Source organism: Oncorhynchus nerka, linkage group LG13 (genome assembly GCF_034236695.1).
Source record: "Oncorhynchus nerka isolate Pitt River linkage group LG13, Oner_Uvic_2.0, whole genome shotgun sequence".
NCBI classification, from domain to species: Eukaryota; Metazoa; Chordata; class Actinopteri; order Salmoniformes; family Salmonidae; genus Oncorhynchus; species Oncorhynchus nerka.
Window position 1 is genome coordinate 73,290,707 of NC_088408.1, and position 27,997 is coordinate 73,318,703.

General features: G+C 43.6%; 1 protein-coding gene across 4 annotated transcripts; it reads left to right on the forward strand.

The window, feature by feature from the left end:
- The first annotated feature begins 2 nt into the window (after positions 1-2).
- On the forward strand, positions 3-27,651 carry LOC115140078 (RILP-like protein 1). Of its 4 annotated transcripts, XM_029678144.2 has the most exons (8): positions 4-510; positions 5,938-6,085; positions 17,692-17,810; positions 18,032-18,307; positions 18,573-18,853; positions 21,609-21,707; positions 25,891-25,978; positions 26,599-26,688. In XM_029678144.2, the coding sequence occupies exons 1-8, from the start codon at positions 223-225 to the stop codon at positions 26,602-26,604; spliced, it is 1,305 nt and encodes a 434-aa protein (XP_029534004.2). In that variant the 5' UTR covers positions 4-222; the 3' UTR covers positions 26,605-26,688. The 4 variants fall into 4 exon arrangements, with proteins under 4 accessions (XP_029534006.2, XP_029534004.2, XP_029534005.2 ...); XM_029678146.2 differs by lacking the exon at positions 26,599-26,688 and having other exon boundaries at positions 3-510; positions 25,891-25,984; XM_029678145.2 differs by lacking the exon at positions 25,891-25,978 and having other exon boundaries at positions 26,599-27,651.
- Positions 27,652-27,997: the final 346 nt, after the last annotated feature.

The following is a 27,997-nucleotide window of genomic DNA, read 5'->3' on the forward strand; positions in this document are numbered from 1 at the left end:
CTTGACATGCGCAGTGGGCTACACAGAACGTTCATAGTTCGTGATAGGTATTGGATTGCACTCTGGGGAATCTGGAAGTTGAGAATTAGGCCTACATTCAAAGAGTTGTACAAATATCGGAAAGAATAGCTATACGAAGTAGGCCTAGATCGTACTACAAACGTTACACAATAATAACTGTCAGATAACTGTCCTTGTTGATTTCGGAGGGGAGAAACAGACATGGAAGACTTCGGAACACCCCTGGACAAAAACGCTACGGAGTTAACCGTTATGGACGTTTATGACATTGCCGCGGTTGTGGGACAGGAGTTTGAACGCATTATCGATCAGTTTGGATGCGAGGCTTCACTGCGGCTGATGCCCAAAGTGGTCCGGGTTCTGGAAGTTCTAGAGGTGCTGGTCACCCGAAACAATATCAACCCAGAGACGGAGGAGCTACGGCGTGAGCTGGACAGGTTGCGAATGGAACGGAATGACAGATTGAAGAAAGAGCAGCTACATCAAAAGGTGTGTTTACCGAAATATTTAGCTCAAGTGTGCAACACGAAGAGTAGCCTACTACACCAAGTATGGGCTTTTCATGACATTCCTCTGCTCTGACACTCGGTGTCACATTGCGCAAGAGCATGTTGACAAAAGTTACGTAAGAAATGTTTTACACATGCTGGAGCCACACTGCACCAAATACCCTGGTTTCAGACTCTTAATTATCCTTACTACTCTAAAGACTAACCACTTCCATGCCAGTCGGGAGAATGTAGGTGTTTAATCTGAACACTCAAAATATGTTTTCTCCACGGACAGTTGGGTAAGGGAACTAACTGTAGGTTGTTACACCCCCCACCCTCTTGTCAGACTCCATACATAAAGTGTACAACATAAGACAAAAGGAAAAAAGAAAATATACACCGAATAAATTGCAAGCACTAACACTGCAATACACATTTATAAAAAACTAATACACTATCAATACATGTATCACCATAAACGATATAAAGGGAAGAAAAGATCAAATCAAATCAAATTTATTTATATAGCCCTTCGTACATCAGCTGATATCTCAAAGTGCTGTACAGAAACCCAGCCTAAAACCCCAAACAGCAAACAATGCAGGTGTAAAAGATAAGGGGGTAATGTTCCGTGTGTGTTTATGTAACGGTGAGTTGTTGCAAAAAGTTTTGAGAAGCAGGTGTGAAGAGTTCTTAAAGTCTGGTCAAATAAAATAAGTTTGATTTGTCACATACTTCGTAAACAACTGGTGTAGACTAACAGTTAAATGCTTACTGGTCCTTTACCAAAAATGCAGAGTTAAAAAAAGAAATAGTGACACGAATAACAATAATGAGTAAAAATAACATGGCTATATATAGGGAGTACCAGTATCAAGTCGATGTGCAGGGGTACGAGGTAATTGAGGTAGCTAGTATGTACATGTAGTAGGGGTGACGTGACAAGGCAAATGGATAGATTAACAGCAGCAGTATATGTGGTAATTGAAAGCTTGTGCGTGTGAGTGGCGTCAGTATGCATGTGTGTGCGTGTTAAGTGTGTGTGGGCATCTGTAGTGTGTGTGTGTGTGTGTGTGTGTGTGCGCATGGAGTCAGAACAAGAGAGTTGCAGGTAGTCCGCGTAGCCATTTGATGAGCTATTTAGCAGCCTTGTTTAGTAGACTTAAGGCTTGGGGCTAGAAGCTGTTCAGGGTCCTGTTGGTTCTAGTCTTGGTGCACTGGTACCACTTTATGTGCAGTAGCAGAGAGTACAGTCTATGGCTTGGGTGGCTGCAGTCAGAATTATTTTGGGGCTTTCCTCTAACACCGCCTGGTATAGAGGTCCTGGATGGCAGGGAGCTCGGCTCCAGTAAAGTACTGGGCCATACTCGCCACCCTTTGTGGCGCCTTGTGGTCGGGTGCCTTGCAGTTGCCTGTCAAGCAGTGATGCAGCCAGTCAAAATGCTCTCAACGGTGCAGCTGTAGAACTGAGGGCCAGAGACAAATATTTTCAGCCTCCTGAGGGGCCGAGGTGCACTACAGAGGGTAGTATGTACGGACCAGTACATCACTGGGGCCAAGCTTCCTGCCATCCAGGACCTCTATACCAGGCAGTGTCAGAGGAAGGCCCTAAAATCATATTTAAAGCATTGTTAGTTAAGGATTTGTAAGTAAGCATTTCACTGTAAGGTGATGATGCAATACCTGTTGTATTCAGCGCATGTGGCAAATAGAATTTGATTTGCAGTTGATTACGGTTTATTGTACATTCAGATGTTTTGGGTAGGGCTGCGGTGGACGTGGACTGTTGCTCCGGTTTTCATTCTGATGGAGATTTTTTGTCCCCATAAGCACGCTTGGCCCTTCTCCGGTCTGCTGATGCAATCAGGTCCTCAAACTCAGGGGAGTGTCAGGGTGGAGAAGTTTGAAAAGATCTGGGTCTGTCTCCACATCAGACATGTCTTCAGCTGACCCCGCAAATCGCTGCTTCTCTTTAGCAGAGAGTTCTTTTGACCGACAGAAGACAATAAGTTATTCTACTCAATAAAGAAACAGTCTTGAACCCTGGAATCTCAACAACAGCAAAAAGCTGAAGAAGCACTCACTAAAAGCTGTGGAACCAGTCTCAACTTGCATCTGAGGAGTCAGAGTTTTTATTTATTTTTTTCATTTTTTTCATTTTTTTTCACCTTTAATTAACCAGGTAGGCAAGTTGAGAACAAGTTCTCATTTACAATTGCGACATGGCCAAGATAAAGCAAAGCAGTTTGACACATACAACAACACAGAGTTACACATGGAGTAAAACAAACATACAGTCAATAATACAGTAGAAACAAGTCTATATATGATGTGAGCAAATAAGGTGAGATAAGGGAGGTAAAGGCAAAAAAAAGGCCATGGTGGCAAAGTAAATACAAGATAGCAAGTAAAACACTGGAATGGTAGATTTGCAGTGGAAGAATGCAAAGTAGAAATAAAAATAATAGGGTGCATAGGAGCAAAATAAATAAAATAAATACAGTAGGGAAAGAGGTAGTTGTTTGGGCTAAATTATAGATGGGCTATGTACAGGTGCAGTAATCTGTGAGCTGCTCTGACAGCTGGTGCTTAAAGCTAGTGAGGAAGATAAGTGTTTCCAGTTTCAGAGATATTTGTAGTTCGTTCCAGTCATTGGCAGCCGAGAACTGGAAGGAGAGGCGGAAGGAGAGTGGTGTATTAGCAATGGTTATATGCATCAAAATCCTTGAGAAAATTGTAAGATGTAGAATTATGTTACAGTCAGTCCATCTATGTCTTTATGAGACTACTCACCTTCAAAATCTGCTCCACTCTTCATCTATGCACCTTAATCTCAGCTGACTGACCAGGAGACCCAGTACACAGGCGTTGTGCAGACTTCCTGAGCCATGACAAAGAAAAAACATGAAATTAAGTTTATGCATGATATTCACACCTATTTCATGTAACATATATGAGAATGCTAAGATAACTTCCATACAATTTCCGGATAGCTCATTCTGTCTTGCTGGATTAACGCCCATGGCTCGTTCCAGTGCAGGCGTTGAAGCACTCTGTTGTAGCTGCTGCTGTTGGAATAGTTGAGCTACTTGTGTCATCAGCCTTTCATTCATATAAGCCACCATGTTGTAGTCCACCATTTGATTTAGCCTGGCCATGAATTGTTGGAAATCCATGCTCTTGTTTGGTGATGCATCGTTTCCTTGCACGAAGAGACTCCTGGATTTGTCTGGTTTATTTACAAGTAGACCAGACCCAGCTGCTATCGCATTGGCGTCTATGGGAGAGCCACCACTTAAGTTGACCACAACTGTTTAACAATTTTTTCAATGGTAAACGGCCTGAGTAAGACCTCTTTATTTGTCCACCATCTTTTTCAACCAGTCTTTTTAGCTTGGCTTTTAATCAATGACACCTTTGTGTTATGTGCGATTATGCAGAATGAAAAAGTTAAAGATGCTATACCTTTGTGTATGTATGTACAGTTGAAGTCAGAAGTTTACATACACTTAGCTTGGAGTCATTAAAACTCGTTTTTCAACCACTCCACAAATTTCTTGTTAACAAACTATAGTTTTGGCAAGTCGGTTAGGACATCTACTTTGTGCATGACACAAGTCATTTTTCCAACAATTGTTTACAGACAGATTATTTCACTTATAATTCACTGTATCACAATTCCAGTGGGTCAGAAGTTTACATACACTAAGTTGACTATGCCTTTTAAACAGCTTGGAAAATTCCAGAAAATTACGTCATGGATTTAGAAGTTTCTGTTAGGCTAATTGATATCATTTGAGTCAATTGGAGGTGTACCTGTGGATGTATTTCAAGGCCTACCTTCAAACTCAGTGCCTCTTTGCTTGACATCATGGGAAAATCAAAAGAAATCAGCCAAGACCTCAGAAAATAATTGTAGACCTCCATATGTCTGGTTCATCCTTGGGAGCAATTTCCAAATGCCTGAAGGTACCACGTTCATCTGTACAAACAATAGTACGTAAGTATAAACACCATGGGACCGCTCAGGAAGGAGACGCGTTCTGTCTCCTAGAGACGAACGCACTTAGGTGCGAAAAGTGCAAATCAATCCCAGAACAACAGCAAAGGAGCCTGTGAAGATGCTGGAGGGAACCGTTACAAAAGTATCTATATCCACAGTAAAACGAGTCCTATAATCGACATAACCTGAAAGGCCGCTCAGCAAGGAAGAAGCCACTACACCAAAACTGCCATTAAAAAGCCAGACTCGTTTGCAACTGCACATGGGGACAAAGATCGTACTTTTTGGAGAAATGTTCTCTGGTCTGATGAAACAAAAATGGAAATGTTTGGCCATAATGACCATCGTTATGTTTGGAGGAAAAAGGGGGAGGCTTGCAAGCCGAAGAACACCATCCCAACCGTGAAGCACGGGGGTGGCAGCATCATGTTGTGGGGGTTCTTTGCTGCAGGAGGGACTGGTGCACTTCACAAACTAGATGGCATCATGATGGAAAATGATGTGGATATATTTAAGCAACATCTCAAGACATCAGTCAGGAAGTTAAAGCTTGGTGGACAATGACCCCAGGTACACCAGCTCTGTCAGGAGGAATGGACCAAAATTCACCCAACTTATTGTGGGAAGCTTGTGGTAGGCTACCCGACACGTTGACCCAAGTTAAACATTTTAAAGGCAATGCTACCAAATACTAATTGAGTGTATGTAAACCTCTGACCCACTGGGAATGTGATGAAATAAATAAAATCTGAAATAAATCACACTCTACTATTATTCTGACATTTCACATTCTTAAAATAAAGTAGTGATCCTAACTAAGACAGGGAATTTTTACTAGGATTAAATGTCAGGAATTGTGAATAACTGAGTTTAAATGTATTTGGCTAAGGTGTATGTAAACCTCTGACCCACTGGGAATGTGATGAAATAAATAAAATCTGAAATAAATCACACTCTACTATTATTCTGACATTTCACATTCTTAAAATAAAGTAGTGATCCTAACTAAGACAGGGAATGTTTACTAGGATTAAATGTCAGGAATTGTGAATAACTGAGTTTAAATGTATTTGGCTAACTGTTCGCTGCTCTGGCCCCCCAATGGTGGAACAAACTCCCTCACGACGCCAGGACAGCGGAGTCAATCACCACCTTCCGGAGACACCTGTAACCCCACCTCTTTCAGGAATACCTAGGATAGGATAAAGTAATCCTTCTCCCCCCCCCCCCCCCCCCCCCTTAAAAGATTTAGATGCACTATTGTAAAGTGGTTGTTCCACTGGATGTCTTAAGGTGAACGCACCAATTTGTAAGTCGCTCTGGATAAGAGCGTCTGCTAAATGACTTAAATGTAATGTAAATGTATGTAAACTACCAACTTCAACTGTGTATGTGTTTGCGTGCGGTTGATGCATCCCCCAGGAGTTGGAGCTGGTGGAAGACGTGTGGAGAGGGGAGGCCCAAGACCTGCTGTCTCAGATCACACAACTGCAGGTGGAGATTAAGAGCCTTCAGAAGAGCCTCTCCCAAAAAGACTCACCTCTGACTGAGGACCTGCAGAGACAGGAGGGTATGTGCAGCACAGAGTGGTATTTAGCAGCAACGTGGTCTCAGAGCATTTCGTATTATTCTTTAAGTAAATCTGAGACTCCTAGTCAGCTGTACAACTGAATGGGGCGGCAGGGTAGCCTAGTGGTTAGAGTGTTGGACTAGTAACCGGAAGGTTGCGAGTTCAAACCCCCGAGCTGACAAGGTACAAATCTGTCGTTCTGCCCCTGAACAGGCAGTTAACCCACTGTTCCTAGGCCGTCATTGAAAATAAGAATTTGTTCTTAACTGACTTGCCTGGTAAAATAAAATAAAAATTTAAAAAATGCATTCAACTGAAATGTGTCTTCCGCATTTAACCCTCTGAATCAGAGAGGTGCTGGGGGCTGCCTTAATCGACATCCACGTCTTAGGTGCCCGGGGAACAGTAGGTTAACTGCCTTGTCAGGGGCAGAATTTAGTATGATATGTCACATTTCTCATGGTATGTATTCATTTTGTCAATCATCCATTTAATTTTTTTTATTTTTTCACCTTTATGTAACCAGGTTCTCATTTACAATTGCGACCTGGCCAAGATAAAGCAAATCAGTGCGACACAAACAACAACACAGAGTTACACATGGAATAAACAAATGTACAGTCAATAACACAATAGAAAAATCTATATACAGTGTGTGCAAATGTAGTAAGATTAAGGAGGTAAGGCAATAAATAGGCCATAGTAGCAAAATAATTACAATTTAGCAATTAAACACTGGAGTGATAGATGTGCAGGAGATGAATGTGCAAGTTGAGATACTGGGGTGCAAAGGAGCAAAAAAATAAATAACAATATGGGGATGAGGTAATTGGGTGGGCTATTTACAGATGGGCTGTGTACAGGTGCAATGATCGGTAAGCTGCTCTGACCACTAATGATAGTTAGTGAGGGAGATGTAAGTCTCCAGCTTCAGTGATTTTTGCAATTCGTTCCAGTCATTGGCAGCAGAGAACTGGAAGGAAAGGCGGCCAAAGGAGGAGTTGGCTTTGGGGATGACCAGTGAGATATACCTGCTGGAGCGAGTGCTACGGGTGGGTGCTGCTATGGTGACCAGTGAGCTGACAAAAGGCAGGGCTTTACCTAGCAAAGACTTATAGATGACCTGGAGCCAGTGGGTTTGGCAATGAATATGAAACAAGGGCCAGCCAACGAGAGCATACAGGTCGCAGTGGTGGGTAGTATATGGGGCAGTGGTGGGTAGTATATGGGGCTGTGGTGACAAAACAGATGCCACTGTGATAGACTACATCCAATTTGCTGAGTAGTGTTGGAGGCTATTTTGTAGATGACATCGCCGAAGTCAAGGATTGGCAGGATAGTCAGTTTTACCAGGGTATGTTTGGCAGCATGAGTGAAGGATGGTTTGTTGTGAAATAGGAAGCCGGTTCTAGATTTAGTTTTGGATTGAAAATGCATAATGTGAGTCTGGAAGGAGAGTTTACAGTCTAACCAGACACCTAGGTATTTGTAGTTGTCCACATATTCAAAGTCCGATCCGCCCAGAGTAGTGCGAGCAGCGATCGGTTGAAGAGCATGCATTTAGTTTTACTTGCATTTAAGAGCAGTTGGAGGCCATGGAAGGAGTGTTGTATGGCATTGAAGCTCGTCTGGAATGTCCACAATGTCCAAAGAAGGGCGAGAAGTATACAGAATGGTGTCGTCTGCGTAGTGGTGGATCAGAGAATCACCAGCAGAAAGAGCGACATCATTGATGTATACAGAGAAAAGAGTAGGCCTGAGAATTGAACCTTGTGGCACCCCCATAGAGACTGCCAGAGGTCCAGATAACAGGCCCTCCAATTTGACACACTGAACTCTGAGAAGTAGTTGGTGAACCAGGTGAGGCAGTCATTAGATAAACTAAGGCTATTGAGTCTGCCTATAAGATTGCGTTGATTGACAAGAGTCGAAAGCATTGGCCAAGTCGATGAAGACGGGTGCACAGTACTGTCTTTTATCTATGGCGGTTATGATGTCGTTTAGAACCTTGAGCGTGGCTGAGGTGAACGCATGACCAGCTCGGGAACCAGATTGCATAGTGGAGAAGGTACGGTGGGATTCGAAATGGTCGGTGATCTGTTTTGTTAATTTGGCATTCTAAGACTTTAGAAAGGCAGGGCAGGATGGATATAGGTCTGTAACAGTTTGGATCTAGAGTGTCTTCCCCTTTGAAGAGGGGGATGACCGCGGCCGCTTTCCAATCTTTAGGGATCTCAGACGATACGAAACAGAGGTTGAACATGCTAGTAATAGGGGTTGCAACAATTGTGGCAGATCATTTTAGAAAGAGAGGAACTAGATTGTCTTGCCCAGTTCTTTCAGAACATCAGCTATCTGGATTTGGGTGAAGGAGAAATGGGGAGACTTGGGCAAGTTGCTGTGGGGGGTGCAGAGCTGTTGACCGGGGTAGGGGTAGCCAGGTGGAAAGCATGGCCAGCCGTAGAAAAATGATTATTGAAATTCTTGATTATCATAGATTTATCGGTGGTGACAGTGTTTCCTAGCCTCAGTGCAGTGGGCAGCTGGGAGGAGGTGCTCTTATTCTCCATGGACTTTACAGTGTCCCAGAACCATTTGGAGTTTGTGCTACAGGATGCAAATTTCTGTTTGAAAAAGCTAGCCTTTGCTTTCCTAACAGCTTGTGTACATTGGTTCCTAACTCCCCTGAAAAGTTGCATATCGCGGGGGCTATTCGATGCTAATGCAGTATGCCACAGGATGTTTTTGTGCTGGTCATGGGCAGTCAAGTGTGGAGTGAATCAAGGGCTATATTTGTTCTTAGTTTTACATTGTTTCAATGGGGCATGCTTATTTAAGATGGTGAAGAAGCACTTTTAAAGAATAACCAGGCATCCTCTACAGACGGAATGAGGTCAAAATCCTTCCAGGATACCCGAGCCAGGTTGATTTAGAAAGGCCTGCTCGCTGAAGTGTTTTAGAGAGCGTTTGACAGTAATGAGGGGTGGTCGTTTGACCGTGGACCCATTACGGACACAGGCAATAAAGACCGGAGAGGTGTATTTAGAGGGCAAGTTGATCAGGATGATATCTATGAGGTTGCCCGTGTTTACACATTTAGGATTGTATCTGGTAGGTTCCTTGATAACTTGTGTGAGATTGAGGGCATCTAGCTTAGATTGTAGGATGGCCGGGGTGTTAAGCATATCATAGTTTAGGTCACCTAACAGTACACATTCTGAAGATAAATGGGTGGCAATTAATTCACATATGGTGTCCAGGGCACAGCTGGGGGCTGAGGGGGGTCTATAACAGGAGACAACAGTGAGAGACTTATTTCTGGAAAGGTGGATTTTTAAAAGTAGAAGCTCGAACTGTTTGGGCACAGACCTGGATAGCATGACAAAACTCTTCAGGCTATCTCTGCAGTAGATTGAAACTCCACCCCCTTTGGCAGTTCTAACTTGGTGGAAAATGATGTAGGGGATGGAAATTTCAGATTTTTGGTGGCCTTCCTAAGCTAGGATTCAGACACGGCTAGGACATCAGGGTTGGCAGAGTGTGCTAAAGCAGTGAATAAATCAAACTTAGGGAGGAGGCTTCTGATGGTAACATGCACGAAACCAATTATTTTACGGTTACAGAAGTCAACAAAAGATAGCGCCTGGGGAATAGGAGTGGAACTGTGGGCTACAGGGCCTGGGTTAACCTCTACATCACCAGAGGAACAGAAGAGGAGTGGGGAAAAGGGTACGGCTAAAGGCTTTAAGAACTGGTCGTCTAGTGCGTTGGGGACAGAGAATAAAAGGAGCAGATTTCTGGGCATGGTTGAATAGATTCAGGGCATATTGTACAGACAAGGGTATGGTAGGATGTGAGTACAGTGGAGGTAAACCTTGGCGTTGAGTGACGATGAGAGCAGTTTTATCTCTGGAGGCACCAGTTAAGCCAGGTGAGGTCTCCGCATGTGTGTGGGGTGGGACAAAAGAGCTATCTAAGGCATTTTGAGTGGGCCTGAGGGCTCTACAGTGAAATAAAACCGTAAGATCTAGCCAAGACAGCAGTAGACAAGGCATATTGGCATTAGAGAGAGGCAAAAAAAAAAAAGCAAACACAGGTTGATCAGGAGAGCTAAGACAACAACGGGTAAATGTCGATGAATGGGCAGAGCGGGTTAGTTAGGTACATACAGGACCTGAGTTTGAGGCTGGGGCCGACAGGTAAACAAAATGAGGTACTGTGTTATTGAAACAGTCCAGGGGGCGTCAGCTGTGTAGCTGAGTAATCATAGGGTCAAAAGAGCAGCAATAGGTGAGTCAGGGTGGCGTTTGGTAGTCACTACTACGCTAGGCGAGCAGACACATCGTGCAGAAAAGCTAGTGGGCCGGGGCAAGTAGATGGTTCTTCGGCGACATCGTAACATGTTCGCTTGTTGATTCGTCTGTATACCAGTTGTGATGGATCGGCGGGCTCCGTGTCAGCAGTAAAAGGGTCCAGGCCAATTGGCAAAATAGGTATTGTAGCCCAAGAATTGGCCGAAGGACCTCTTCGGCTAGCCGAGAGATGGGCCTAGCTCGAGGCTAGCTCCAGGCTAACTGTTTCTTGCTTTGGGACAGAGATGTTAGCCAGGAGTAGCCACTCGGATAGTGGCTCTACTGATCCACAGAGGACCACTTATGATATTCAGGACAGTAGCCATAGTGATTAGCAACTTGACAAGTCAATGTCATTTAGGGTGATTTAATTGTGCACTCCTACAATTAAACTCAAATGCCTCATAACAAGGTATATGTTTTGAGTGCAGAAGATATGAGGTGATGTGTTATTGGTGTGTAACAGACAGAGCCGGAGAACATACACTACAGAAAGTATAGCATTGGTGGTAACACAGGGTCTCTGATCACCATGTCAGTGGCATGAACACCTGAATTTCCAGCTGCATCTAAATCCAGTAGGAAGACTTGGTCAGGTGATGCACCATAAGTGGGACTGATTTATACATTGGAGTGTCATTTGACCTACATGCTACCAGGTGCCTCTGGAAGATGCGTGTACCTCAGCGACCTGGAGAGCAGTGGGAAGACCGGGAAGAAATATTAAATTACATGACTTGGAGAATCTATCCACTACCACCAGAATAGTGGTGAAACCATCAGAAGGGGAAGATTAGTAACAAAGTCAATGGATAGATGGGACCAAGGTTGCAGAGGCACGGGAAGTGGAAGGAGCTTCTCTGTTGAAGCATTCCGGGGGGACTTAGTTTGAGCACACTCGGAACAGGAGTTGAAATACCGCCTAACATCCTGCACCAAGGTGGGCCACCAGTATTTCTCAGTGATGGAATGGATGGTGCAAAACTATTTGGATGTCCAGCGATGACAGATGTGTGTGCCCAGGTCAGCAGCCAATCCCTTATCCCTGTGGGAACGTAGATGCGTGTGCCCAGGTCAGCAGCCGATCCCTTATCCCTGTGGGAACGTAGATGCGTGTGCCCAGGTCAGCAGACGATCCCTTATCCCTGTGGGAACGTAGATGCGTGTACCCAGGTCAGCAGCCAATCCCTTATCCCTGTGGGAACGTAGATGCGTGCGGGAGGACAATTCCGGGATGCGGGCTCACTCTCTAGAGCCTGGCGGATGTCCACATCTACATCCCAAACCACTGGACCCACGACTCTGGAGGAGGGGATTATGGGTGCCTTCTGGCCAGGAGTCTCTCCCGAATCGTAGATACGGTACAGGGCATCGGCCTTGATGTTCTTAACCTGGGCGATAGGTCAGCGTGAAGTCGAATCTGGTGAAGAAGAGGGCCCGCCTGGTTTGTGCGCATGTACTCAAGGTTCCGATGGTTGGTGAGGATGACGAATGGTTCCTTGGCACCCTCCAGCCAGTGTCTCCACTCCTCTAATGCCAACTTCACCGCCATGAGCTCCCGATCGCCGACGTCGTATTTCCTCTCTGCGGGGGACAGTTTCTTGGATTAGGAAGCACAAGGATACAATTTTAGTGGGTCCCCCTGTCTTTGTGACAAAACTGCCCCCACACCCACGTCCGATGCATCTACCTCAACCACAAAAGGTAGCGTGGGATCTGGGTGTTTTAGCAAGGGGGTGAAGGTGAAACGCCCCTTGAGGAGACAAAAGGCCTTGTCGGCTGCTGGAGACCAAACCAACCTACGAGGCCCACCCTTGAGGAGAGAGGGGCGGCGACGACACTGAAGTTCCTGATGAAGCAGCGGTAAAAGTTGGCAAACCCCAAAATCCGTTGTAACCCCTTGATAGTGGTTGGGACTGGCCATGACCTTACCACATCTACCTTCTTGTCCTCCATCCTCACTCCCTGCAGGCTGATTTGGTAGCCCAAGAAGGAGACAGCCCTCTGGTGGAATTGGTACTTCTCTGCCTTGACGAACAGGTGGTTAGCCAAGAGGCATTCCAGGACTGCTCGAACGTAAGTGATGTGATCCTCCAGGTTGTTCAAGAAGATCAGGATGTCATCGATGTACAAACACCTGACGTTCGAGCATGTCCCTGAACACCTCATTGACAAATTCCTGGAACACTGACGGAGCATTGGCTAAGCCAAAGGGCATAACCAAGTAATTGTAGTGACCAGACATTGTGCTGAACGCAGTCTTCCACTCATCCCCTCCCGGATGCGAATGAGATTGTAGGCACTCCACAGGTCCAGTTTGGTGAAGAACAGGGCCACGCGGAGCTGCTCGATGGCTGACCGCACCCGAGGAAGAGGGTAACGATACTTTGTGGTGATGTCATTGAGTCCACGGTAATCGATACAAGGACGTAATCCACCCTCTTTCTTGGCCACGAAGAAGAAACCAGCTGATGCAGGGGATGTGGACCTGCGGATGAAACCCTGTTGGAGCGCCTCTTGAATGTAGTCCTCCATGGCCTGGGTCTCAGCCTCTGAGAGAGGGTAGATGCGTCTGCGCGGAGGTGTATCACCGGAAAACAGGTCAATGGCATAGTCCCAGGGGTGATGAGGAAGGAGACAGGTGGTGAAGGTCTTGGAGAATACCTCCCTTAGATCCTGATATTCCTCCGGGATGTTGGGCAGGAGACCAAAACGCAAGAACAATACCAACTGGTGAGTGAACCTGGGAGAGTGACATATAAAGAGGAGGAAATTATATAGGTAATGGAGTCCAGGTTTGAATCATAATGAATCGCAGGTGTGCGTAGTGATGAGTGCCAGGTGTGCGTAATGATGAATCCCAGGGGTTAGTTACTTCCGACAGAGATGGCCGCCTCGCTTCGCGTTCCTAGGAAACTATGCAGTTTTTATTTTTTTTACGTGTTATTTCTTACATTGGTACCCCAGGTAATCTTAGGTTTCATTACACACAGTCGGGAAGAACTACTGAATATAAGAGCAACGTCAACTCCCCATCAGTACGACCAGGAATATGACTTTCCCGAAGCGGATCCTGTGTTCTGCCTTTCACCCAGGACAACGGAATGGATCCCAGCTGGCAACCCAAAACAAAGATGTCGTAAAAGAGGGAAACAAAGCGGTTTTCTGGTCAGGCTCCGGAGACGGGCACATCGCGTACCACTCCCTAACATACTTCTCGCCAATGTCCAGTCTCTTGACAACAAGGTTGATGAAATCCGAGCAAGGGTAGCATTCCAGAGGGACATCAGAGACTGTAACGTTCTTTGCTTCACGGAAACATGGCTCACTCGAGAGACGCTAACGGAATCGGTGCAGCCAGCTGGTTTCTTCACGCATCGCGCCGACAGAAACAAACATCTTTCTGGTAAGAAGAGGGGCGGGGGCATATGCCTTATGGTTAACGAGACGTGGTGTGGTCACAACAACATACAGGAACTCAAGTCCTTCTGTTCACCTGATTTAGAATTCCTCACAATAAAATGTCGACCACATTATCTACCAAGGGAATTCTCTTCGATTATAATCACAGCCGTATATATTCCCCCCCCAAGCAGACACATCGATGGCTCTGAACAAACTTTATTTGACTCTTTGCAAACTGGAAACCACATATCCTGAGGCTGCATTCATTGTAGCTGGGGATTTTAACAAGGCTAATCATAAACAAGACTCCCTAAATTGTATCAGCATATCGATTGCGCAACCAGGGCTGGTAAAACCTTGGATCATTGCTATTCTAACTTCCGCGACGCATATAAGGCCCTGCCCCGCCCTCCTTTCGGAAAAGCTGACCACGACTCCATTTTGTTGCTCCCTGCCTACAGACAGAAGCTAAAACCAAGAAGCTCCCGCGCTCAGGTCTGTTCAACGCTGGTCCGACCAATCTGATTCCACGCTCCAAGACTGCTTCCATCACATGGACTTGGATATGTTCCGCACTGTGTCCAACAACAACATTGACGAGTACGCTTATTCGGTGAGCGAGTTCATTAGAAAGTGCATTGAAGATGTCGTTCCCATAGCAACGATTAAAACATTCCCAAACCAGAAACCGTGGATTGATGGCAGCATTCGCGTGAAACTGAAATCAAATCAAATCAAATGTATTTATATAGCCCTTCGTACATCAGCTGATATCTCAAAGTGCTGTACGGAAACATGACCGAATATAAACAGTGTAGCTATTCCCTCCGCAAGGCAATCAAACAAGCTAAGCGTCAGTATAGAGACAAAGTAGAGTCGCAATTCAACGGCTCAGACACGAGGTATGTGGCAGGGTCTACAGTCAATCACGGATTACAAAAAGAAAACCAGCCCCGTCACGGACCAGGATGTCTTGCTCCCAGGCAGACTAACTTTTTTGCCCGCTTTGAGGACAATACAGTGCCACTGACACGGACCGCAACCAAAACATGCGGACTCTCCTTCACTGCAGCCGACGTGAGTAAAACATTTAAACGTGTTAACCCTCGCAAGGCTGCAGGCCCAGACGGCATCCCCAGCCGCGTCCTCAGAGCATCCGCAGACCAGGCGCAGACCAGCTGGCTGGTGTATTTACGAACATATTAAATCAATCCTTATCCCAGTCTGCTGTTCCCACATGCTTCAAGAGGGCCACCATTGTCCCTGTTCCCAAGAAAGCTAAGGTAACTGAGCTAAACGACTACCGCCCCGTAGCACTCACTTCCGTCATCATGAAGTGCTTTGAGAGACTAGTCAAGGACCATATCACCTCCACCCTACCTGACACTCTAGACCCACTCCAATTTGCTTACCGCCCAAATGGGTCCACAGACGATGCAATCTCAACCACACTGCACACTGCCCTAATCCATCTGGACAAGAGGAATACCTACGTGAGAATGCTGTTCATCGACTACAGCTCAGCATTTAACACCATAGTACCCTCCAAGCTCGAGACCCTGGGTCTCGACCCCGCCGGGCTGCCCCCAGGTGGTGAGGGTAGGTAACAACATCTCCACCCCGCTGATCCTCAACACTGGGGCCCCACAAGGGTGCGTTCTGAGCCCTCTCCTGTACTCCCTGTTCACCCACGACTGCGTGGCCACGCACACCTCCAACTCAATCATCAAGTTTGCGGACGACACTACAGTGGTAGGCTTGATTACCAACAACGACGAGACGGCCTACAGGGAGGAGGTGAGGGCCCTCGGAGTGTGGTGTCAGGAAAATAACCTCACACTCAACGTCAACAAAACTAAGGAGATGATTATGGACTTCAGGAAACAGCAGAGGGAGCAACCCCCTATCCACATCGATGGGACAGTAGTGGAGAGGGTAGTAAGTTTTAAGTTCCTCGGCGTACATATCACAGACAAACTGAATTGATCCACCTACACAGACAGCGTTGTGAAGAAGGCGCAGCAGCGCCTCTTCAACCTCAGGAGGCTGAAGAAATTCGGCTTGTCACCAAAAGCACTCGCAAACTTCTACAGATGCACAATTGAGAGCATCCTGTGGGTCTGTATCACCGCCTAGTACGGCAACTGCTCCGCCCACAACCGTAAGGCTCTCCAGAGGGTAGTGAGGTCTGCACAACGCATCACCGGGGGCAAACTACCTGCCCTCCAGGACACCTACACCACCGATGTCACAGGAAGGCCAGAAAGATCATCAAGGACAACAACCACCCGAGCCACTGCCTGTTCACCCCGCTATCATCCAGAAGGCGAGGTCAGTACAGGTGCATCAAAGGAGGGACCGAGAGACTGAAAAGAGGCTTCTATCTCAAGGCCATCAGAACTCCAGCCACTTTAATAATGGGAATTGATGGAAATTGATGTAAAATATGTCACAAGCCACTTTAAACAATGCTACTTAATATAATGTTTACATACCCTACATTACTCATGTATATGTATATACTGTACTCTATATCATCTACTGCATCTTTATGTAATACATGTATCACTAGCCACTTTAAACTATGCCACTTTGTTTACATACCCTACATTACTCATCTCATATGTATATACTGTACTCGATACCATCTACTGCATCTTGCCTATGCCGTTCTGTACCATCACTCATTCATATATCTTTATGTACATATTCTTTATCCCTTTACACTTGTGTGTATAAGGTAGTAGTTTTGGAATTGTTAGGTCAGATTACTCGTTGGTTATTACTGAATTGTCGGAACGAGAAGAACAGGCATTTCGCTACACTCGCATTAATATCTGCTAACCATGTGTATGTGACAAATACATTTGATTTGATTTAGTACTCTAGCGACGTCGGAGGGGAGGAGCAGACGTGACAATCAATAGTGAAGAAGCAACCCTGGGATGCTGGCCTTCTAGACAGAGTGGCAAAGAAAAATCAATTTCTCAGACTGGTCAATAAAAATAAAAGATTAAGATGGGCAAAAGAACAGACACTGGACAGAGGAACTCTGCCTAGAAGGTCAGCATCCCGGAGTCACCTCTTCATTGTTGAGACCTGTTTTGCTGGTACTATTTAATGAAGCTGCCAGTTGAGAACTTGAGGCGTCTCTTTCTCAAACTAGACACTAATGTACTTGTCCCCTTGCTCAGTTGTGCACCGGGGCCTCCCAATCCTCATTCTATTCTAGTTACAGCCTGTTTTCTATGTTCTGTGAAGGGAGTAGTACCCAGCGCTGTACAAGATCTTCAGTTTCTTGGCAATTTCTCGCATGGAATAGCCTTCATTTCTCAGAACAGGAACAGACTGATGAGTTTCAGAAGAAAGTTATTTGTTTCTTGCCATTTTGAGCCTGTAATCGAACCCACAAATGCTGATGCTCAACTAGTCTAAAGAAGGCCAGTTTTATTGCTTCTTTAATTAGAACAACAGTTTTCAGCTGTGCTAACATAACTGCAAAAGTTTTTTTTTTAAATGATAAACTTGGATTAGCTAACACAACGTGCCATTGGAACACAGAAGTGATGGTTGCTGATAATGGGCCTCTGTACCCCATGTAGGTATTCTATTAAAATTCAGCAGTTTCCAGCTACAATGGTATTTTCACATTTTCATTCAATAGTATTTTCAAAATTTCATTAACCATGTGTACACTGTATTTCTGATCAATTTGATGTTATTTTATTGGACAAAAATGTGCTTTTCTTTCAAAAGCAAGGACATTTCAAAGTGACCCCAAACTTCTGAACGGTAGTGTATGTTTGTGTTAATGCCTGTGTGGGCTGTATGTGTGTATATCTTGGACAGGTGTGTCAGAGAGAGAGTGTCAGGTGATGAAGAAGCTAAAGGAGGTGGTAGACAAACAGAGGGATGAGATCCGGGATAAGGACCATGAGCTGAAACTCAAGAACGAGGACCTGGAGGCGGTGAGGCTTGTCTCTTTTCATCTAGTAGCATTCCACACTCCCTGAACTACACAACAATCCCTCCTATGCTTCCTACTGTCTGTAGCCTAATGCTTCAGCACATATATGTCTTGTCTTGCCTGAGGAGGACAACAACTTCCACCAAAAATCTGGACACTGTTTCCATCAGTTCATTACAGATAAATGGGTAGGATTAAACGGACTCCTTCCTCCCCTTATAGCTTCAGCTGCAGCAGCACCGTCTGATGAAGATCAACCTGGACCTGCGACACAGGATCAGTGTGGTAGAGGCTCAGGGCAAGGCAGCGATCCAACAGAAGGCTGAGCTGGAGGCTATGTCCCAGGCGCGCCAGCAGGAGCTCGGGGCCCTGCGTCGGGAGGTGGCAAGGCTGAAGGAGGAGCGCAAAGAGTGGGAGCTGAACATGAAGAGGTCAGCCGAGGAGGAACCATCCCCCTCAAAGTCTGTGATGACAGTGCTTACACCAGTATCGGCCAAGGTAACCACAGCTACAACCCCCTACCTGATCAAGTCCATTCCATTTCTCTTTAAGACACCATTACATATCTGTACGCTTCACCTTATAGAGTTAAGATTATACCCAAATTACAGGGTTTTAAATTCCCTATTGACAAGAACACAATAACATGACATCCACCCAAGGAGGGTCAGTCAACCTTGCAGATTAGCCATTGAGTATCATTGCCACTGCTCACAAAGCCTGTCATAGCACTGTAAGTGACTGTGCTATTTCCCAAATCCAGTCCTTGGTACTAGCATCAGCAGCCTCCATCGTACACAATTCTTTTTGGGCAGAATGCAGAAGTGACCATGAATTCCTGGCACAGTGCTTTGAGTCAGAAGAGAGCCCTCCTGTCCTCTCGCTGTGTGACAAGGACCAGGAGGAGGAAGCTGATGTCCTGGACCAGAAGGAGTCCGACAGGCCCCACTTCACCCTCGAGGAGCTACGGGACGTCCTGAAGGAGAGGAACGAACTCAAAGCTCAAGTGTTCATGCTGAGAGAGGAGCTCATCTATTACAAAAGGTTACATGATAGATATGACATCTGCTGTGTGAAAAAACATTTAAAAAAATAATTACCTGGAGTTGAGGGACTAGGGATTTATCATCACTTTTTAATACCCCTTCAACTGAATCTTATGTTATTACTGTACTGAACAAAAATATAAGCGCAACATGCAATCATTTCAAAGATTTTACTGAGTTACGGTTCATATAAGGAAATCAGTCAATTGAAATCAATTAATTAGACCCTGATCTATGGATTTCACATGACTGGGAATACAGATACCTTAAAAAAAAGGTAGGGGCGTGGATCAGAAAACCAGTCACTATCTGGTGCGACTGCCATTTGCCTCATGCAGTGTGATCTCCTTTGCATTGATTTGAGCAGGCTGTTGATTGTGGACTGTTGTCCCACTCCTCTTCAATGGCTGTGCGAAGTTGCTGGATATTGGCCGGACCTGGAACATGCTGTCGTACACGTCGATCCAGAGCATCCCAAACACGCTCAACGGGTGACAGTCTGAGTATGCAGGCCATGGAAGAACTGGATCATTTTCAGCTTCCAGCAATTGTGTACAAGTCCTTGCAACATGGGGCCATGCACTGTCATGCTGAAACATGAGGTGATGGCAGTAGATGAATGGTACGACAATGGGCCCCAGTATCTCGTCACGGTATCTCTGTTGATTGAAATTGCCAATCGATTAAATGCAATTGTGTTCATTGTCCAACGTTTATGCCTGCCCAAACCATAACCCCCCCGCCACCATGGAGCACTCTGTTCACAACTTTGACATCGGCAATCTGCTCGCCAACACGATACCATACATGTGATCTGCGGTTGTGAGGCTGGTTGGACGTACTGCCAAATTCTTTAAAATGACGTTGGAGTTGGCTTATGGTAGAGAAATTAACATTGAATTATCTGGCAACATTCCTAAAGTCAGCATGCCAATTGCACAATCCCTGAACTTGACAAATCTGTGGCATTGTGTTATGTGACAAAACTGCACAATTTAAAGTGGCCTTTTATTGTCCCCAGCACAAGGTGCAGTGGTGCACCTGTGTAATGGTTATTCTGTTTAATCAGCTTCTTGATATGCCACACCTGTCAGGTGGATGGATTATCTTGGCAAAGGATAAATGCTCACTAACCGGAATGTAAACAAATTTGTGCACAAAATTTGAGAGAAAAAAGCTTATTGTGCATATGGAACATTTCTGGGACCTTTTATTTCAGCTCATGAAACATGGTAACAACACTTTACATGTCGCATTTATATTTTTGTTCAGTGCACATGTACAGTTTCAACCACTCCATAAATTTCTTGTTAACAAACTATAGTTTTGCAAGTCGGTTAGGACATCTACTTTGTGCATGACACAAGTCATTTTTTCAACAATTGTTTACAGACTATTTCACTTATAATTCACTGTATCACAATTCCAGTGGGTCAGAAGTTTACATACACTAAGTTGACTGTGCCTTTAAACAGCTTGGAAAATTACAGAAAATGATGTCATGGCTTTAGAAGCTTCTGATAGGCTAATTGACATCATATGACTCAATTGGAGGTGTACCTGTGGATGTATTTCAAGGCCAACCTTCAAACTCAGTGCCTCTTTGCTTGACATCATGGGAAAATCAAAAGAAATCAGCCAAGATCTCAGAAAAAAAATTGTAGACTTCCACAAGTCTGGTTCATCCATGGGAGCAATTTCCAAATGCCTGAAGGTACCACGTTCATCTGTACAGACAATAGTTCGCAAGTGTAAACACCATGGGACCACACAGCCATCATACCGCTCAGGAAGGAGCCACGTTCTGTCTCCTAGAGATTAACGTACTTTGGTGCGAAAAGTGCAAATCAGTCCCAGAACAACAGCAAATGACCTTGTGAAGATGCTGGAGAAAATAGGTACAAAAGTATCTATATCCACAGTAAAACAAGTCCTATATCGACATAACCTGAAAGGCCGCTCAGCAAGGAAGAAGCCACTGCTCCAAAACCACCATTAAAAAAAGCCAGACTCTGGTTTGCAACTGCACATGGGGACAAAGATCGTGCTTTTTGGAGAAATGTTCTCTGGTCTGATGAAACAAAAATGGAAATGTTTGGCCATAATGACCATCGTTATGTTTGGAAGAAAAAGGGGGACAATGACCGCCGGCATACTTCCAAAGTTGTGGCAAAATGGCTTAAGAACAACAAAGTCAAGGTATTGGAGTGGCCATCACAAAGCCCTGACCTCAATCCCATAGAAAATTTGTGGGCAGAACTGAAAAAGCGTTTGCGAGCAAGGAGGCCTACAAACCTGACTCAGTTACACCAGCTCTGTCAGGAGGAATGGGCCAAAACTCACCCAACTTATTGTGGGAAGCGTGTGGAAGGCTACCCGAAACATTTCACCCAAGTTAAACAATTTAAAGGCAATGCTACCAAATACTAATTGAGTGTATGTAAACTTCTGACCCACTGGGAATGTGATGAAAGAAATAAAAACTGAAATAAATCATTCTCTCTACTATTATTCTGACATTTCACATTCTTAAAATAAAGTGGTGATCCTAACTGACCTAAGACAGGGAATCTTTACAAGAATTAAATGTCAGGAATTGTAAAAAACTGAGTTTAAATGTAAGGTGTATGTAAACTTCTGACTTCAACTGTATATTTACTAATGATGTTGCATCCCACTATCCTTTTCATTTTTTGCATTTGTTCATAATACAAGTCCACATTCTTTAAATGAATCCCTTCTCCCTGCCTCAGTGAGGAGTTGGAGAATGAGATATACGGCATCAACTTGGATCCATCACTTCAGTCACAGCCTGCAGCCACTGAACAGCCTGACTCAGGGATCAAACGTCTGTAAGTACGGAGGCCCACTAGACCTACGCCAAAACTCCTCAGCCACCCCACTCCATCTCTCTTGATGGTATGTGCTCAGGCCACACACATATAGGTGCACAGCCTATCATTCCCACAATCTCTGACATTTTCAAACAAGGTTGTCACTAACCACGTTTCCATCTAGTTTTTATGCAAGTAAAGTCATCATGACAGCTGTGATTGAAACATGACTTTTCGGTCATAATAAATAATGGTAATGTAGACAAATAATTTGTTTCTTTCGAAATGGTGGGATCTTTTTGTGTCTGTAAAATATATTATGCAAGAAATGGCGTTGGAAATGCCTTTATGGTCCTCCCATTACGACTCGAGAAACCAGGCAGTTTATTAGGATACAGATTAAATAAATTAAGATTAACTTCACAGGGTGTTGAAAGTGCAAGGTGGTCTTGATGCTCCTTTCCAGTAAATATCGAGGTTCTTATTCTGGTGACATGATTGATGCTTGACTACCGTTTTTGACCATTTTTTTTGTATTTTTTTTAACCTTTATTTTGACAGGGAAGACATATTGAGACCTAGGTCTATTTTCCAAATGTACCCTGTATAATACAATATAAAATACACATTAAACACAAACTATACGCACTACATGACCAAAAGCACAAAAATGTACAGTTGGCATTATGCATTGGGGCAGGTAGTGTTCTCCTCTCATCGTGAACCGTGATTCATCACTCCTGAGAATGCGTTTCCACTGCTCCATAGTTCAATGGTGTCAAGCTTTACACCATTCCAGCCGACACTTGGCATTGCGCATGGTGTTCTTAGACTTGTGTCCCGGCTGCTCGGCCTTGGAAACCCATTTCAGGAAGCTCCCGACTCAGTTATTTTGCTAATGTTGCTTCCAGAGGCAGTTTGGAACTCTGTAGTGAGTGTTGCAACCGAGGACAGATTATTTTCTCATGCTACGGGCTTCACTTGTGTGGTTTAACCACTTTGCGGCTGAGCCTTTGTTGCTCTGAGATATTTCCACTTCACAATAACAACACTTACAGTTGACGGGCCGCTCTAGCAGAAATTTGACGAACTGACTGTTGGAAAGGTGGCATCCTATGATGGTTTCTCGTTGAAAGTCACTGAGCTCTTTAGTATGGGCCATTCAACTGCCAACGTTTGTCTATGGAGATTGCATGGCTGCGTGCTCGATTTTACACGAATTCACTAATTTGAAGGGGTGTCAACTAGAGGTCGACCGATTAATTGTAATGGCCGATTAATTAGGGCCGATTTCAAGTTTTCATAACAATTGGAAATCGGTATTTTTGGACACCGATTTGGCCGATTTTTCTTTTTTTTAACTAGGCAAGTCAGTTAAGAACACATTCTTATTTTCAATGACCTAGGAACAGTGTGTTAACTGCCTTGTTCAGGGACAAAACGACAGATTTTTACCTTGTCAGCTCGGGGATTCAATCTTACAACCTTACAGTTAACTAACGTTAGTCCAAAGCTCTAACCACCTGCCTCTCATTGCACTCCACGAGGAGTTTACCTGTTACGCGAATGCAGTAAGAAGCCAAGGTAAGTTGCTAGCTAGCATTAAACTTATCTTATAAAAAACAATCAATCATAATCACTAGTTAACTACACATGGTTGATGATATTACTAGTTTATCTAGCATGTCCTGCGTTGCATATAATCGATGCGGTGCGCATTCGCGGGAAAAAGGACTGTCGTTGCTCCAACGTGTACCTAACCATAACATCAATGCCTTTCTTAAAATCAAAACACAGAAGTATATATTTTTTAAACCTGCATATTTAGCTCAAATAAATCCAGGTTTAACAGGCAATATTAACCAGGTGAAATTGTGTCACTTCTCTTGCATTCATTGCACGCAGTGTCAGGGTGGCTATTTGCGATAATAATAAACGTTTTGTTTTCGAAATTATAGTTTCTGGATTCGACCATATTAAAACCTCTTGAAGCTAGGGGGCACTATTTTTATGATGACAATTATACTGGATCCGGGATGGGTGGTTCAGAGAGGTTAATGACCAAAGGCTCGTATTTCTGTGTGTTATTATGTTATAATTAAGTCTATGATTTGATATTTGATAGAGCAGTCTGACTGAGCGATGATAGGCAGCAGCCGGCTCGTAAGCATTCATTCAAACAGCACCTTCGTGCGTTTTGCCAGCAGCTCTTCGCAATGCTTCAAGCATTGGGCTGTTTATGACTTCAAGCCTATCATCTCCCGAAATTAGGCTGGTGTAACCGATGTGAAATGGTTAGCTTGTTAGTGGGGTGCGCGCTAATAGTGTTTCAAACGCCACTCGCTCTGAGACTTGGAGTAGTTGTTCTCCTTGCTCTGCATGGGTAACATGTTTCATTATTTGAGGCTAAATGGATTTTTATTGATGTATTATATTAAGTAGAAATAGGTGTTCACTTATTATTGTAATTGTTATTATTACAAATACATTTTTAAAAATCGGCCTTTTTGTCCTCCAATAATCGGTATCGCTATCTGCGTTGAAAAATCAGAATGGTCGACCTCTAGTGTCAAAATACTTTTGTATATATTGTGTAAATATATACACACACATTAGAATACACAAACACAGTCATGGTAAGCACAAATAAAACCACACAAATCACCCAGAAAAACGGTTCATAAGAATATTCTTGCTCTTATCCATAATAATCTCATCATGTAGACAAGCCTACCTGCACTATATCTGTGAGCTGTTGGCTAGAATGCACGTGCCAAGACCAGAGTAGGAACATTTTCAGTTTAACACAACAGTTTTTATGACAAAACTATCGGTAGAGTTGAAAATTGCGATGGAAACATATTGAACTTTACATTTGTATTCGGTACATGAAAATACACACTTATTTTTATCCTCAAGTTAGTTTGGTTGAAACACCACTGTTGGGAAAATGTGCATATTATCTTTATGCGGACTCTAGAATATTCACATAAAAATATTTCTAATTGGGTGGAAACCTAGCTATTAACCAGGTTTTGATCCAACCTTTTTAATGCAAGTGAAGTACATGTTGGATAAAAAAATGTTTATGACAGGCCTGATGGTCACAAATAGTCGGTAAACTTCCAAAATCTCGACAAAACAAAATACAATAGACAAGGTGGGATCTTTTTGTGTCGGTAAAATGTATTATGGGAGAAATGTCGGTGGAAACGCTTTTATGCGCCAATATTGGTATAATAACTATCATATCAAAGTAAACTTGGAGTCAAGCGATGACGTGTGGTCCTCCCACTATGAGCAGTCCGTTTATTAGGATACAGATGAGTTATTAAATTATTATGAACTTCACAGGGTAGTGAAAGTGCAAGGTGATGAGCTTGATGCTCCTTTACAATAAATATTGAGGGTCTTACTCTGGTGACATGATCATCGATGCTTGGCTGCCTTTTGTCAAATCTTGTTCTTTTGTCCATGATAATCTCCTCATGTAGGAAATACGAGCACTATCTGCGAGCTGTTGGCTAGAGCGCACGTGCCAATACCAGAGTATACACAGACTTGCTAAATAACACATATTTGTTTGAGACTCCATCAGTACAGTTGAAAATGCGATGGAAACCCATTCAACTTTTATTTTTTATTCGGTACATGGGAATTTAAACGCAAAATGTATTTATGTGCACTACATCGTCACGTAAATACTTTTATCACCAACAAGTAAATTTGATGGAAATACATGTCTGGTGGGAAAATGGTTTTTATGCGGATTTTAGAATATTCGCATGACAATCTGTCGCCAATTGGATGGAAACCTAACTTTATATATGTATGTCACTGACCAACATGTATGCGTGAGCACTAAAAAAAATAATGACAAAGTAATTTCCACAATGCTTGTTTGGGAATGTTATATTTGTAGAAGGACCAGGTTGAACGGATAAGGTTTCTGCACCATTCTGTGACTTTTTTCAACTACCATAATCATTTCTTTAAGGTCAATTACAAATAATTGTGAAGAGACGAAAAATGACCACTCCATAAATAAATAGTTTATTATTAATTATTTAAGTAGCTTACTTCGTCTAGATTGTGGCTTGCCTCCTTTGCCAACCTGGGTGCTGCAAAGAAGTCACTTTGCACCAAAACTCGGACTACTTTTTTCCCGCTTATGTCTCTTCATCTGTACTTCTTTGGACAGGATATTCACTGCAGTAATGCCGATGGTAGCAGCAGGGCTGATTGCAGATGATCCAACGTTACAGCCGATCAGACGACTTATGTCCTGTGTATGAACTTTTACATTTATTTCATCTCTTTTTGTGATGTCATTGTTGGTGAGCCAAGCACCGTCACTGTGCCAAAGCCCCTCCACGCCTGTCATCTCAAATGCAATACTTCCTTGTGATCATGTGTGCATGATGCGGGAGTATTCTTATTGGCTGATCATGTGTAGACCTTGAACCAGCTCATCATAGAAGATGCCACAATCATTAAAAATGGTCACCTCTTTTGCCAATATACTAATCCAGCAACTCACTATTACATGTACAAATCCACATATGCATGTTGTCTGAGTTAGGATTTTTTCATAGCATGGATATTCACGGTTGACAGCTCTTCATTTGTTGAATAAAGTGGAGTGACTATGTTACCCTCTGACAGGGCAAAGCTTATGCACCTCCCCAACCTTTTGTTTCGCACTTTTCCTCATGCATGCTCTCATTCTGCTTTCGTCGTCACTCTGAGAACTCAATGTTCTCACTCACTCTTCATGAATAATCTGAAGTGTAACCAATGTATTTTATTGATGTATTTTAGTAGTAGTATTGTCATGGCTAGTTTTTTTTAAAGTTTTTTTTGCATGGTGTAACCTAAATTCTTAATTTCTCTCATTGTACCTATCCAGGTTTAGCATCTTCTCTGGAGAAAAGAGGCGACCAGAGGAAGTGATTTGTTATTTGCACGCAGAGCAGGCTCAGGAGGCACTGAAGCATCCATAACCAGGGACCTACACTGAATGCACAAAATATTAGGAACACCTGCACTTTCATGACATAGACTGACCAGGTGAATCCAGGTGAAAGCTATGATCCCTTATTGATGTCACCTGTTAAATCCACTTCAATCAGTGTAGATGAAAGGGAGGAGACATGTTAAAGAAGGATTTTAAACCTTTAGATAATTGAGACATGGATTGTGTATGTGTGTCATTCAGAGGGTGAATTGGCAAGACAAAATATTTATTTGCCTTTTGAACGGGGTAGGGTAGTTAGTGTCAGGCGCATCAGTTTGAGTGTGTCAAGAACTGCAACGCTGCTGGGTTTTACCATGCTCAACAGTTTCCTGTGTGTATCAAGAATGGTCCACTGCCCCAAAGAACATCCAGCCAACTTTACAACTGTGGGAAGCACTGGAGTCAACATGGGCAAAATCCCTGTGAATGCTTGACACCCTGCAGTCCATTGAAGCTATTCAGAGGGCAATAAGGGGGTACAACTCCATATTAGGAAGGTGTTCCTAATGTTTTGTACACTGAGTGTATAATGTCCCATGCTGGTGGTCTCCAAGTAAAAACATGAAGAGCTTCATGCCAAGAGGGATTGTCAGGACAGAGTTGTCTTGTGGGGACAATGGAGAGATGGATTCAGGAGAGAATAATGTGCAATCTGAGAGAGATCCTGTGCCTTTTGAATTCATTTTTAGTTGTGCAGACTATGGTGCTTTATACTAGCAATAAGTATTAGTGTAACTTCAGAGATTGCTCACATGTTTATTTTAACTATAAAAGCAAACTTATACCAAGTCTGATGAGGCCCCAAGTAAGACAAAATATATTGAAGGCATTTTGACGTGATATAACTATCGGCCATATTGAAATTGTATTTATGTTAAGATTTTATTTTGACTATGCTGCACTTGAGTTTCCTAGTGTCTGAATAAAAATATGGCATATTGTTGACTATTTGTGATGTGAATATGTTCACCCGTTTTCAATGTATGCTCAATATTAATTGTAGACACCTAAAAATATGAAATGGCACAATTTTTTAAATATTTTTTTTATTTAACCTTTATTTAACCAGGTAGGCTAGTTGAGAATAAGTTATAATTTACAACTGCGACCTGGCCAAGATAAAGCATAGCAGTGTGAACAGACAACAACACAGAGTTACACATGTTTTAATGCCTGTCAGTTCTTGCATTAAAATGTGAGATATTTTGGCCTTGTTCAATTTGATAGTTTTATCCCTGATTTTTCAGGTGCCTCTGCAAACTTTGAGACCCCCAAAGCCCCCCGGGTTGAC

Bases quoted from the DNA above. Each gene is read 5' to 3' on its own strand.
- LOC115140078 (XM_029678146.2), top strand. From the start codon at position 223: ATGGAAGACTTCGGAACACCCCTGGACAAAAACGCTACGGAGTTAACC. The intron at 18,854-21,608 runs GTTACATGATAG...TCCCTGCCTCAG, and splicing joins GAGCTCATCTATTACAAAAG to TGAGGAGTTGGAGAATGAGA. The intron at 21,708-25,890 runs GTAAGTACGGAG...TTCTTTGGACAG, and splicing joins GACTCAGGGATCAAACGTCT to GATATTCACTGCAGTAATGC.